This window comes from Ochotona princeps, chromosome 1 (assembly GCF_030435755.1).
Source record: "Ochotona princeps isolate mOchPri1 chromosome 1, mOchPri1.hap1, whole genome shotgun sequence".
NCBI lineage: Eukaryota > Metazoa > Chordata > Mammalia > Lagomorpha > Ochotonidae > Ochotona > Ochotona princeps.
The window spans coordinates 74,736,708-74,751,809 of record NC_080832.1 but is presented as its reverse complement, the minus strand read 5'-3'; the positions used below and the strand labels follow the sequence as shown (position 1 = coordinate 74,751,809).

Below are 15,102 nucleotides of genomic sequence, written 5' to 3'. Positions count from 1 at the left end.
TCCCACATCTACCCTGGTCCTCCAGAACACCAGAAGGTGTTGAAGCCTGGCCTGGCCTGGTGCATCTTGTCCCAGTCCATACTTGTGCCAAGAGAGACTACAACTGTTTCCTGACCAGAACGCAGCCCCATTCCAGCCCATGTGCTCCTTGGTGGGAACCTCAACCCAGCTAGGGTGTCCCCTTAGCTCCCCAACTGGGCCTGTTCCCAGCCATAGATCACGTGCATGCCAGTGGTTGCCTTGACTCAGCTTGGTTCAGCCCCTCACCTGTCGTGACCCCTGCCTTAGATACTGTGGCTCAGCATCCGTGACTCACTCAGACCAGTAGGTGCAAGAACCTAGCTGGGCATGTCCTGTGCTCCATCCTGGTTTCCAGTCTTACTTGTGGGCTAAGGTTTGCTCAGTACTGCCTGTTGCACGCGTTCCATTGCCTTTTTATACATTGACGAGCCAATGGAGCTACTTTGCCCAGCCTGTCCGACCCCCAGTTCCAGACCACCTGTTCACCAGTGGAAGCTAAGACTCACCAGGGGAGCTTCCCAAGTTTCTCCCCCTGATTCCCTCCCAGACCCAGTTCTCATACATGCCACCGGGCTTGAGGCCAGTGCCCGGCACAGTCTGGCCCTCCCCTTGGCCTTGCATGAGCAGGTGAATATTGCAGCCCAGCCCACCCCACACCCCACTCAGGATGCACACTCGAGTGCCCCTGCCCCAACTAGTCCAGACTACCATCGGTTCTCCAATCTGTGATCCATGGCAGGCTCCCCGGTCACACCTAGCTTAGTCCACCACCACTCTACCTTTTGAAGTAACCTGTGGGGCTAGAAATTCCATAGGGTTTGGCCCACACATCCCCCACAGAATCTTCTCCCCGTTCATGGTTCTCTAGCGTATTTGTTAATGTCATGGCCTTGTTTAATGTGACCGGTCTCTGCTGGGTCAGTTCTGTTTCCAGCCCTGTCATCCACTTGGACCAATGGGTATTGTGGTCCAGCTCGATCCTACCCACTTCATACTCGGTCCTCACACAAACCAGTGGGAGCTGCAGCGTAGTTGGGACGGCTCCCCATAACCCCCACCAGTCTGCTCCCTTCCCTAGGTCCCATGCATGCAAGTATGTACCACAGGCTTGTTCAGTCTGTCCCACCTCCCATTAAGCTCTGGTACTTGTCAGTGGACATTGAAGCCTAGTTCGACCCAACCAGCCTACTATCCGGCCCACATACATACTGGCAGGTGCCTTTCTGTTTAGCAACCCCTGCCCCGTCCTGGTTTTTGCACTTTCCAGTGGGAGTGGTTACCCATGAGGGAGGTGCCCACTATCTCCCTCCTAGGCCACTCCAACTTCTGGATTGCGCAACTCCAGGTGGTTCTGGCATTTACCTTAACAGAATTTTCCCCTGGTGCCAGTCTCTGCCATCTGATGATGTGGCAAAGCCCTACCAACCATTACCCACTCTAATTTTGCTTGCACCATTCGCAACAGTCATCCCAATCAGGCCCTTCCCTGATCTAACTCACATGTGGCCCACAGGTGTTCCCCTCACCTGTCTAAGCCTTTGCCTTCAATGCTGTGGCATAGTATCCCTGCCTCCTGTAGATCAGTTGTTGTAAGAGCCTGGGTTAGAATGACATGTGCTCCATCCCGATTTGTATTTTTTGTGTGTGTGTGAGTTGAAATTTGGCCCTGCCCAGTCTGCCCCCTTCCAGTTGCAGCTCGGCCCACTCCACATCCTGTTTTAGGATGCTCGTTCGGGTAATGCTGCCTTGACCTGCCCAGAATGCCATTGGTTCCTTTACCCATAAGTGATGGCAGGTGCCATGGTCACTCCTAGCTTAGCCCCTCACCACCCCAGCTTGTGAGCTAACCTGCGGGACTTGTATTTCCACAGGGTTAAGCCCACACTTCCCCCATAGAGTTTACCCCAGGACCAAATTCTCTTGTGTGCTGGTGTCTTGACCCTGCTGAATGTGACTAGTCCACTGTTCCACCACCCAATCAAGTAATGGTGTCCAGCTAGACAGGCCCCCATCCATAGCTTTGGTGTGGACCTGTGTGTGGCAATCAGTGATGCTCTATGCTAATAGCCATTCGCAGGATTCATAATTTGGCTGGTGATTCACTCTGGCTCAAATAGATCTTGTGGACACTTTCCTCCAAATCATCAGGTCTCAATCCCCACGCTTACTCGAAAGTTTCTTAAGCAGCAATTTCATATCCTAAAAACTCCAGAACTCACCGCTGGGCGGCCAGCAGGCAGAGCCTGGCACCATTTGGTGCACTGGCCGCCCAAAGCCAAGGACTCAGTCACTGCCTTCCAGCAGTGGTTTTGGCCTGCTGAGTCCCCAGTCTCGGATCCAGCCTGGCAGGGGCGCCCCCAGCAGACGCCACTTAGTGGGGGGCTGCCATCCGCCCCCAACCCCAAGGCCCCGAATCCTCCAAATGTTTGATTTTAAAGGTGAAGAAAATTATATTTAAATTGGTGGCTATAACTTGCATATATTAGTGGCAGAGCCAGAATCAAAACTTGTTTTCTGACTTCAGGTTCAGTATACTTGTTTTGCTGTGATACCACTATTTTTTTGTATTTTTAATGAGACCAAGAATCATGAAAGTTAGCTAAAGACAAATAGTGGGGAAGCAACCGACTTGAAGACTTCAAATTTATGTTCTATTTTCCTTTTTCTAGGTTCCTTTAAAACAGGGTCGAAGTCTTATGGATTGGATTCGACTGACCAAAAGTGGAAAGGACTTAACAGGATTGAAAGGCAGGCTGATTGAAGTAACTGAAGAAGAACTTAAAAAGCACAATAAAAGGGATGACTGTTGGATATGTATAAGAGGTAGGTAGCATTTATTAAACACTAGAGCAAAATTTTGTCTTCATTTTTCAATTATTATGCTTTACACTGTATTTATGTTATTTGGGGTTATAATTTACAATTAGATAACAAACATTCATTGTGTTTCATAATAAGTAATATAGTAATATAATTTTGTAGTTAGTCTTTTTTTTTTTTAAAGATTTATTTATTTTTATTACAAAGTCAGATATACAGAGAGGAGGAGAGACAGAGAGGAAGATCTTCCTTCCAATGATTCACTCCCCAAGTGAGCCGCAACGGGCAGGTGCTGTGCCGATCTGAAGCCAGGAGCCAGTAACTTCTTCTGTCTCCCATGCGGGTGCAGGGTCCCAAAGCATTGGGCCGTCCTTGACTGCTTTCCCAGGTCACAAGCAGGGAGCTGGATGGGAAGTGGAGCTGCTGGGATTAGAACCGGCAACCATATGGGATCCCGGAGTGTTGAAGGCGAGGACTTCAGCCGCTAGGCCACGCCACCGGGCCCTGTAGTTAGTATTTAAGTAACCATTTGCATTCTAGTGCAGAAAGCAATTTTTGAAATGAACTATTTTTTCTAGCATTTTTGCATTACATTGCTTTTGAAAGGAAACAAGCCTTTTCCAGGCAAGTTAATACCAAAATAGTATAGTAGAATTATTCAGTAGCATCCAGTTATGTGGAATAATTTTCCACATCAGAGCTTGTGCCAGAATCCTGTTGGAAAAAATAAAGTCTTTGAGATCCTGAAAAGCATTAAAACTAGATCATCAGATCTCACTTGTAGGAATTTTATTGTTTAGTATTTACTTCTTAGAAAGATCAGCTGTCTGATTGGTTAGCTCACTAGCTGAACAGGGTTGTTTGTGCGTTAGCAGAGGTGTGACAGTTACCCCTCATGAATGGTGTCATTCTCTGCAGCTTTCTGAGCATCTGGATTGTCCGTCTTAGCACACAGTCTTTGGTTTCACTTAGCTCAGTGTTTTGTGTAGACACTTTTTTCTTTTCTTACCACTACCCCTCCAGAAGATCACATGGCTTTTCTGGGCATCTGTGCAGGTTATGGAATGCTTCTTGCAGTCGGATTGGGAAGTGGCCACATGTCAGGTCCTCTGGGGCTTCATTTAGTGAGTCCTACTTAAGGACTGTCAAGCACCCCTGATTCCCTCTCCAAGTGCCCAGGGAGCTGGCACTCTGGCAGGCTGAAGCCAGGAACCAGGAATTTAATCAGGATCTTCAACGTGGGTGGCAGAAACTCAGAAGTATTTCAAACCTAACCTACTGCCTGCCACAGTGCTCATTAGCAGGAAGCTGGAGCCTGGAACAGAGCCAGGAATCAAGCCTAGTTAAACTAGTAGATGATGTAGGCATCCCACTGGAATCTTAATCACTCTACCAAACATGCACCTCTATCCTCTGTTTAGAGAGGAGAGAAAGTGTCATTTTTTGCTACTATCATAATTATAATTTTGTTATTGTCTGTAATTAGAGTTTGCAGCTAATTATCTCATTGTGCTGTAACCTGCATGAGGGCAGGGACCATGTCAGTCCTTCTCAGTGTTCTGCTTGGTGGCTGGCATAGAGTGACCATGGCACTCTGTGTGTGGTTGTTGAATGGATACAACAATTATCTTTTGGAAGTTTGGTTACTTAAAGATATATGTGGTTGTCATGGGCAATTATGATCTGCTGCATGGAAAGACCCCCAGAAAATACTTTGAATTTCCCATAACAGCCACAACAAAATTCTGTAACTACATAGCTTTAAACAATATCCATTTTAGAGTCTCACAGTTCTGGAGACCAGGAGTCTGAGATCAGGATGTTGGCAGGGTTAGTTCCATCTGAGGATTATGATGAGGCATCTGTCCAAGCCTCTTGCTTAGTCCAGGGTGGCTGGAGGCAGTGTTTGGAATTCCTTTTCTTATGGAACATTATCCCAATTTTTGCCTTCATCTTTACCTAGCATTCTCTGTGTGTGTGTGTGTGTGTATGTCTCAGATTTCCCGTTTTTTATACAAACACTAATCCTGTTGAATTAGAGTCTACCCTACTCCAGTGTGACCTCAGATAATTTTATCTACAGCAATCCCATATTTAAATAAGGTCAAAGTCAGAGCAGGGTAGTACGGAATTCAACCTATAAATAGTAGGGGAATTAATTCAGCTCACAACAGAAACAGCTAGGGCATGGAATTCTCAATGACAAAGGATATGGAAACTTCCAGCAGGTGATGATATACTTTTCCCTAAGACAGAGCAACTCCACATCTCCCCAAAGTTCTTCAGAGACACACAAATGTGAATTTTTATAACCTTCCTGTTGCTTGTTTATCAGTTTACAACTAGAACCAAGTGACCTCCCCTCTACTCTAAAGTGTTTTCTGCTAAATGAGTGTCTGCTAACTAGCCCAGGCTTCAGGCGTGCCTCCACTCTTTGCAGTAGGAAGTCACTTCAGAAAACTCCCATGTGTGAGTCTTTCTTGGCAGTGAGGCCTTACTCAGATATTGTTATTCTTGGTTATTCATTCGAAATGTTGATGGGATTAGAGATTGGATTACTATGTTTGAAAAGTAACACATTGCTCCTAGTAACAGATCTGTGAAGATTTGAATGTATTGAACCCCTGCTGATAAAGTTGTTGATTTTATCACAAAGTGTTAAAAAGTTGAAATGTGTTCAATCAGTAAGCTTTTCTCCATCTATCATTGCAAAGGACAATTTTTTTTCTCTTTTTATTTATTTATTTCTTCTTTTATCAAGATGCCTTTGATTTAGACCTTACTCTAGTGTGAGAGTAAGTGAATGTTAGACCACAGGCTGAAGGAAGGGCAGTAAGAGTGCTACACAAAAGTAATATCAGATTGAAGGGCGAAAAGTCTCATGACTTAGGACTGCCAGGGATGCTTTTGTGGTGAAGAAACACCTTCAAGTACGGTGCAGGAAGGGGGGGCATCTGAGTAAGCAGAAGTGTCTAACAGAGATAACAGAAAAGTTTGAGAGTAACTGTTAGCAAGTTTGAAGAAAGAATATTGGAAAAGTATGTTAAATTGGACTGTGTCACTGGCAAGCACAGGAACCAGGGCAGGGGGCAGGATTGGTGGGGATTGTTGCAGGTTGCTCCAACTAGGCTGCAGCTCCCACTGGTTTGCGTGAGAGCCGAGTATGTGCTGGGCAGAATCAGGCTGGACTGCAACACCCATTGGTTCATGTGGAAGACAGGGTTGGAAACAGAGCTGATCCAGGAATTGCAACCACCAGCATATCCATGAGCTGACTGGGGTGATGGACTGTGCCAGACTCTGTACTGATATGCACACACAAGAATCAGGTCTGGGGTCACTTCAGATGAAGTTTCTCTGGGGATCCTGTGAACTGAACTGCTCATTTCAGAACCCCAACCTTGAAGGGAAGTGCAGGTTCCATGGTCTGACTATGGAGTGTCAAAACTGGACCTCCTCAGAGGCTCAGACGGAGCAGTGGACAGCATATCCAGGTGCACACAGAGGATATGGCAGTCCATCAGAACCAGCAGAGGACACCTGGTACCACAACAGAGGATGAAGGACAGAACAAATCAATCAACTACCCCAGCCATGGGTTGGCATTGTAAATCTGGGGAAGTAGAGACTCTAAGATGTACCATGTCAGCTAGTGGATTCTGGAGAGATTTCATCGTGCTTGGAATGGCGAGATTGACAGCAATTTAAAACTGTTGAACTATAGAAACCACTTGAGCAGTGTCCTTGGAGCATGCCCCAAGTCAGGGACCCTGGGATGGGTGGGAAGCTGGGTGGGGCTTCTCCTTTCCTTACCCCAGATACAGAAAAAAAATGTGAAAACAATGTTTTTACCCACTTCCCTGTAACCCTTAACCCTTTGTGCCCTAATTAATTATGTAAAGATTATCAAACTAAAATAATAATTTAAAAAAATTGGACTGTGCCAGATCATGAAAGCCAGACTGAGGAATGTATTATTATTCTTTTTTTTTTTTTTTTTTTACAATCAACAAATAGTACTTTATTTAACTAGTTTCCTGTTAGTGGACATTTGTTTTTTTTTTTTTTTTCCAATTTTGTATTTTATTTATTTATTTTTTATTTTAATTACATTGCATTATGTGACACCGTTTCATTGGCTCTGGGGATGCCCCAACCCTTCCCCACTCCCTCCCGCCATGGTGTATTCCTCCACCTTGTTGCTGTATTACATTTTTCTGGTTTTTTTTTTGTTGTTGTTGGATTACATTGCATTATGTGACATGGTTTTATAGGCCCTGCGATTCTCCCCCCGCCCCCCGTGATGTATTCCTCCACCTTGTTGCATCACCACAGATCAAATTCAGTTGAGATTCTTTCATTGCATGCATCTACCAGGCAAAAGTCCAGCATCTTATTGTCCAGAAAAGCTCATCAGTTTCTTGGGGAGACCATCTCTGGTCTGAAGGTAGAGCCGGCAGAGTGGTTTTGATAGTTCCACAGCAGAAATGTATTATTCTTTCAATGGCAGTCTGAATTACAGAAGGGATTTGAATGTGGGATAGTGTGATGAAGTATATGTTGTATCATTATTTAGTTGGGCATGTAGGGGTTTGAAATGGAGCAAAAAAATATTTCTCTAATGCACAAGTTCAAGTAGAGTAGGAATTGAGCCAGAATGTTGACAGAAACGATGGAGAGTAGTATGAATGTGAGACAGATTCCTTTTAATTTTGAACATGATTCCAAATCAAAGTTGAAGAAAACATATCTGACTAAATGTCACTGTCTTCTTCTTCTTACCTCTTCCAAATAAATGTATTATAGTTTTTAAAAAGGGGAATGTGTTCCTTGTGTTCCTTTAGCCTCAAAAGTCAGTGATAATGTTTATACCCAAGATCTTCCTTTCTTTATTTATTCTCTCTCTCTCTCTCTCTTTTTTTTTTTGTTAAATTTTTTTTTTTTAAGATTTATTTTATTTTTATTACAAAGTCAGATATACTGAGAGGAGGATAGATAGAGAGGAAGTGGAGCTGCCGGGATTAGAACCAGTGGCCATATGGGATCAAGGCGAGGACCTTAGCCACTAGGCCACACCGCCGAGCCCCTTTGTTAAATTTTTTTTGAGAGGTAGGGTAAGGAGGGAAAGTGAAAGTTGGTCTTTCATTTGGGGATTCACTCTCCAAATGCCCTCCGGAGCCAGAGCTAGGCGAAACCAAAGCCAGGAGTCTGGAATGAAATCTGAGTTTCCCAAGTAGGTGGCAGAGACAGAGGACTTAAGCCATCACTTGCTGCTCAAGAGGATGCTGATTTGCAGGAGGTTGGAGCAGAAACAGAGGCAGGACTCTGGACCAGAAATCCAGGTACTCTGATAGAAGGTGTCGGCACCCTAAAACATTTCAGGAGCTGTGCTAGATGTCTGTCTCTGGACTCATTTTGATCAAAACAGTAGCACACAAGTGTAATTTCCTCTTTCTTTTAAAAAATTTTAAGTTCTTCATTTGCTGACAGTGGCCTCATTTTTAGATCAGATCTGAATTCAGCTGATAAGGATGAGGGAGCTATGATCTCCTTAATAAATCTTAGAAATTTTGGTGGCTAACATTTTGTGGCTATCATGGTTTTGTAGGTAACATAGGACTACTTTCTCGAGCATCAGTGAACAATTCTGCTTCATTCTCAAGTGTGCTGAGTTAAGTCACAATCTTAAACGATGGTGAAAAAGAGCATTTGGCTGGCAGTAGACTGCAAAATATGAAAGCTGTACATTGGCCTGGGATGACTCTGAAGACAGATCTCAGCAGCTCATAATTTGATCACTTAATTTTCACTATTTTCTATGAAGTGCATAATCGTGTTAATGCTGTAGTAATTAAGTGGGATGCTGAAGGAATGAATTGGGGAGATACACTGGTTTTCAGAAACTATTGAATTTACCACTAATTCATGCTTTTGTAATTTTTTTTCTTCACTGTTATTTCTCTCTGTCTCTGAGAAGAACTAAAAGCAATTTAGAAATGCAAAGTTTTCAGCAAACTTCTAAATCACTTATCTGTGAGAACTCTGGAGAGCTTAGGTTAGATTGTTTTTACTTTAGTGTGGTGTATTTTACATTAGTATGTAATCAGTGTTAGTAATGATGCATTAAGAAGTCATCATGTGATAGGATGATAGAGCCTGTGATCTTTGTGAGGGTGAGGGCTATATGGTCTGAAACTCAGTAAATGTCTACTTGAATAAATGATATTTTGAAGAAGTTGATTAAGTTAAAAGACTGGTAGCTCTGTTAAAGAAGTTAGCAGATTAGATCCTCCAAATGGCATTAACTGGGTTTCATTTATAATTTAAAAGTAAGAACACTTTGAACTCTAAATACGATGTTTTATGCTAGTAAATTGAAGAGACCTGCTAGGGGCTACTACAAAAGTGGCTTTTACTGGATGTATATTTTTCATATTTGATGACTAGTAAAAAATAGTTTGACATATTAATTCTAAGTGGTAGTGTTTCCTGTTGTTATGTTTCTGTTACAGCTAGCTTTCTAAGCTTATTTATAATACAGCTTTCAAAATTACTATAGGGCCTGTGCCACTCATTAGGGATTCTTGAGCAGTCTCTTGGCTTTAGTTTGACCCTTGCCATAGTTGTGGCTGCCATTTGCAGACTGGACTTGTGGATAGAGGAACTCATGGCCCTTTTTTTCTTCCTGTCTCTCTTTCAAGTAAATATCAGAAGTATTTAAAGAAACATCAAAATTTACTAGTAGGATACTATTGTAGGATAGTAGTGTAAGTAAATGTGAATATCCTCATTATTCATTGAGTTTGTATTTGCAAACTGTGTACTTCTGACAATTTACTTGTAATCTTAAAGTGAACACTGACATTCAGTGACATGTAAAGAACAATGACAATTTGTTGGCTGACACGCACTTCCTGGCTCTGGGCAGATAAAGTGATGATCTGCCCTCGTGCTTCTGGCTTTCATTTTGTAAACATTATCATTTTCACAGTCACGTGCTTTACATTTTTGTATTGTTGTTAATGATTTTGCTGTTTGAAATGATTCCCAAGGACAGCACAAAGATGCTGACACAGAAGGGCTGTGATGAGCCTTATGGAAAAAAAAAAAGGGCTACATAAGCTTGAATTAAGCATGAGTTACAATGCTGCTTGCTGAGTTCAGTGTTCATGAATTAACAGAACAAATCGACTAAGGCAGCTAAACAAACACTTTGAACAAGGTTATTTGTTGATTGATTGACAATAAATTTGTTTCAAGAATAATATAGTCTAAGGCAGAGGTCGAGACAGGTGAGGGGCTGAGCCAAGCTGAGTCAGGGCAACCACTGGCATGCACGTGATCTATGGCTGGGAACAGGCCCAGTTGGGGAGCTAAGGGGACACCCTAGCTGGGTTGAGGTTCCCACCAAGGAGCACATGGGCTGGAATGGGGCTGCGTTCTGGTCAGGAAATGGTTGTAGTCTCTCTTGGCACAAGTATGGACTGGGACAAGATGCACCAGGCCGGGCCAGGCTTCAACACCTTCTGGTGTTCTGGAGGACCAGGGTAGATGTGGGATGGACTAGACTAGGTCTTAACCCCAACTGAGCCATATATGAGCTGTATGCGGGTATGGACGAGCCATGGCTGGGCTGAAACATCCAACGCCAGAACCAAGTTGCTTTTTCTAGAACATGAGGTGAGAGCTTAATTGGAAGTGGAGCACCAGGATTCTAACCAGTGTGGCTGCTTTACATTCTATGCCATTGCTTTGATGGCCCAATGGGTTCTTCTTTAATAGGAAACTTTTTATAATTTGATCTTGTTACTGGTAATTGGTCTGTTGGGCATCCTGTTTCTTCATGACTCATTCTTTTTTTTTTTTTAAGATTTTTTTAAAATTGGAAAGTCAGATTTACAGAGGCAAGATGAGACAGAGAGATCTTCCATGTGCTGGTTCACACCCCAAGTGGCTGCAATGGCCAGAGCTTGACTGATCTGAAGCCAGGAGCCAGGAGCTGCTTCCGGCACTCCCCAGGGTCCCAAGGCTTTGGGCCATCCTCTACTGCTCTCCAGGCCACTAGCAGGGAGCTGGATGGGAAGTGAAGCAGCTGGGATTAGAACCAGCGCCCTTATGGGATCTGAGCACATACAAGGCGAGGGCTTTAGCCTCTAGGCTACTGTGCTGTGCCCTGATTCAGTCTTGATAAGGTGTACATTTCTAGGAGTTTTTTGTCCATTTCTTCTAGGTTATCAAATTTGTTGTTGTAAAGTTGCTCTCAGTAATCTCTTATCCTGGGCCCAATGTTGTGGTGTTGTAAATAAAGCCACTGCCTATGATATTGGCATTGCATATGGGCACTGGTTCCTGTTTGAACTACTCCACTTCCTGTCCAGGTCCTGCTAATAGCCTAGGAAGGTAGTGGGCTCCTATCAGTATGTGAGAAGCCTAGAAGAAGCTTCTGGCTCCTGGCTTTAGCCTGACCTACTGTTGGCCATTGTGGCCATCTAGGGAATAAACCAGCAGATAGAAGATCTCTCTGTCTCTCCCCCCTAACTCTGACTTTCAAAATGAATAAACAAAATCTAAAAAAAAATTCTTATCCTTTCTGTTTGTGGTTTCAGTTTTAATATTTCCTTTCTCATTTCTGATTATTTTTCAGTCTCCTCGCTTTTTGTTTAGTCTACCTAAGTTTGTCAGTTTTACTTGCCTTTTAAAGAGCTAGCTTTTCATTTCATCTCTTTCTTTCCTCATATTTTAAAGCTCTAATCTTTAATATGTCTTTTTAAACTATGTATTTTCATTTACTAAAAAGGTACAAAAGCAGAGAGTTAGGGGAGAGTGGAAGGAGAAAGAAAAAGAAGAGCACAATTAACAGAGGAAGGGATTCACCTTCCATCTGCTAATTCACTGTTCATTGATTTACTGCTCACTGCTTAAATGCCCACAACAGCCAGAAGCTGTCCATCTGGGCCAGGCTGAAGCCAGGAGCAGGAATTGCAGTCTGGGTCTCCAGTGTGAGTGACAGGGCCCCTGTATATCAGTCATCAGTTGCTACCTTCCAGGCACACCTTAGCAGGAAGCTGTGCCAGAAGCAGAGCCAGGACTCTTCACTTTATCTTAGCCGAAACACCAAGAAGCGATAAAGCCAGAACTGTTAACTCAGTTATGCTGAAGTAGTGTACTGGTTTTCCAAGTGGCTTCTTAAATACTGTTCCGAATGCCAGCCTCCTATTTCTTTACTTACTAATTTTGAACTTAGTTTGATCTTGTTTTTCTAGCTCCTTGAAATACAGCAAGTTGGCCATTTGAGATCTTTTTTTGTTGTTGCATTTTATTGCCATAAGCTCCCCTCTTAGAACTGCTTTTGTAGTATTCCATAAATTTTGTTATATTGTGTTGCCATTCTCATTTGCTTTAGGACATTCTTTAGTTTTCTTTTTTTCTTTGTTTACTTACTTTTGGCTTTACGCGATATTTATTTTGGCATTATTGTTGTTGCAGTTTGAGAATATGGCCTTTCATGTCAAATCTGATAGATTTGATAGTATATCCAGGAGTATCATGATTTTTCCTACGAATAGGTTCACATTGCATCATTTTAGGCATGCTAAATAGATATCCCTTGAAATCAAACAAATGTAAGATATTTCTTGTCTTTTTTCACAAATTTTGTGATTAATATACTTGTTTATGGTAAATATTGAAGTGAGGAAAGATCAGCACTTTTTTTCCTTTTACTTCTTTTTATATTACTATTATCATTTTATGATGTAGGTCCATAGGCCCTGGGATTTCCCTTCCCCCCTTCCCAAATTCTTTTCTCCCACTAGTGAGTTCCCCTATATTATTACTGTTGTTTAGTTCTTCATAAACAGTCATTGTCCATCATTGCAGGCATGGATAATGGCAAAGAATCCAACATCCTATTGTCAAGATATAGTAAACAGTTTCATTGGGAGTTCATCTTTGTCTGGAAGTAGAGAAGCATGCTGCATTATATCCTCACATTATATGATAGTCTCCATTACATAGTTACTGTATATCCCCTTAAATGAAAAGCCGTAAAACAAAATTAATAACAGGAAGAAAAAAGAAATTAGCAATGCCATGAAGTTAAATAACATGCTACTGAATGACTAATGTGTCGCTGAATAAATGAAAAAGAAAATCAAAGAACCTTCTTGAACAAAATGATACTACTGTATGATCTGAGTCAGTGAAGAATTTAATCAGAAGAAAGTGTTTTGAAGAGATGAAGCTAAAAGAAAAAAAAAAATCAAAATCCATGAAATACAGCACCACTCTCTACTCCTGTGACACTGTGCCGAGGCTGCACTGTTGTCTCTGCAGTCTTTCTCTCACTTTTGTCAAGCAGTTCCCATGATTAGGGAGACACGAGGAGTCCTTTATAGCTAGGTTGTTGGTGGTGCTGATCTTGCTGGAACCTGTTTGCTGTTAGGTCTTAGTGCCACACAGTACAATGCCAAGGTCTTTATTATTTTCCCTGTGGGACCAGTACAATGTGCTGAGCTTGGTGAGTTCACTTCCAGCTCAGTGCATGCACAACTCACTGTTGTCCCTACAGTCTCAAAACCTTTGCCACACTGTACAAAATGGCACCTGATGTGTATAGAACCCGGTCATGTATAAAGCAAAGTTGAAGTATCGGCGAAGGAGTCACAGTATGTGGTAAAGAACTTGCATTTTTTTTAACATGTTGGTTGCTCAATACTATGTCAATTAATTCCATGATGTTGTAAATTGTTGCTGATGTTATGTTGGGGTTTTTAATTGATAGGTATGGTGCTCTGCCAGCTCTATCTTCAGACCAGAGATGGTCTCCCCAAAAAGCCGTTGAATTTGTCTGGGCAATGAGATGCTGGGCTCTATGCTTGGTATATGCTTGCAATGAAAGAATCTCAACTGATAAAAAAAAAAAGACATATTCCTGATATTTCTGAAATGAACTAGGTCGTAGCAGTAAATCATTGTTGCTTGCGGAGAGGTTAAGTGTTGCTTGCATGTAAGTCAAGTTATCCATTTATTTGTTGGACAACTGGGGTTGTTTCCAGTTAGGAATTATTATGAATAAAGTTGCTATAAATGTAAAAAAAAATGGCACCTGATGCGTCACTGCTGGAGTTCTTCATCTGGTTGTCAGGTCTGAGGCTACTTGGACCTATCTTGGGTGGAATCTATAGGATGCCACGTTGTTGTAGTTCACTGAGCCAGAAATGAGCTCACTCGCAGCTCAGTGCATGTGCAGTCCTAATCCATAGCCTTTGCCTCCCTACATAAAATGGCACCCAATTCAGCTCTAAGGAGCGGACTGGGTTGTGAAATCCACCCTGTCCCATGCCACCTCTCTGGGACCTGCTACTCTGTCTTTGATCCTGGTTAAATCAAAACAGCAGGATGAGCAGTTTTTTGTTTGGGTTCACGTTCTGAATTGCTGGTGAATGTCCCTCCCCACCTAGTTGTTGGTGGAGTTCTGGCTGCCATTTAGATGACAGATTGCTGAATGCTGCTGGGGGTCATTGCAACACCACACTGTTGATTTGCTGCTTTCCTGTGTCAGTCTCCAGGTGCCCCTCTGCTGTTGTTCTGTCTTCTCCTGTTTCCTAGAATGTACCATTTCTGCTTCACCCTGGCTAATATTTTTCCATCTGTTTAGAAGTGTGCTTACCCTGTTCCGCCATCTTGATTCTCCCATTCTTTAGTTTTCTTCACATTTTCCCCACTGGATCCATTGGTTATTGTAGTTTTCAAAATTTTTCTGTTTTATTTGTAATTTTAATGCATTGTGATCAAAGAAGATAAATGGTGTAATAGATGATGTAATTTCAATTTTTAAAAAAGTTTTATTTATTTGTTTATTTTTTGGAAAGTTAGATCTACAGAGAGAAGGGGCTCAGAGAGAAAAATCCTCTGTCCATGGTTCACAGTGGCCAGAGCTGAGCCAATCCAAAGTCGAGCTCCTTCCGTGTCTCCCATGTGGTTGCAGGGTCCCAAGGTTTTGGCCCATTCTCCACTGCTTTCCCAGGCCACAGACAGGGAGCTGGATGGGAAATGTAGCAGCCAGAACATGAACCTGCTACCATTTGGAATCCCAGTGCATGCAAGGCGAGGGTTTAGCCACTATGCTATCATGGTAGGCCCTGTGATTACAAGTTTTAAAAATTGTTTTGTAACATACTGTATGATCTATCCTGAAGAAGGTGACATGTGCTGTTGAGAAGAATCTGATGTTTGTTGGATGAAATCTGGAATATCCTC

At 42.6% G+C, this 15,102-nt stretch overlaps 1 protein-coding gene across 2 annotated transcripts in view; it reads left to right on the top strand.

Moving 5' to 3' along the window:
• Positions 1–15,102, top strand: part of LOC101522455 (cytochrome b5 reductase 4) — a 93,512-nt gene that overhangs the window by 12,565 nt on the left and 65,845 nt on the right. For both annotated transcript variants that reach the window (XM_058661052.1, XM_004580423.3), the window contains one exon: positions 2,691–2,844. In XM_058661052.1, coding sequence (XP_058517035.1) covers positions 2,718–2,844 — 127 coding nt within the window. In that variant the 5' untranslated portion in view covers positions 2,691–2,717. The remainder of the gene's footprint in view (positions 1–2,690; positions 2,845–15,102) is intronic.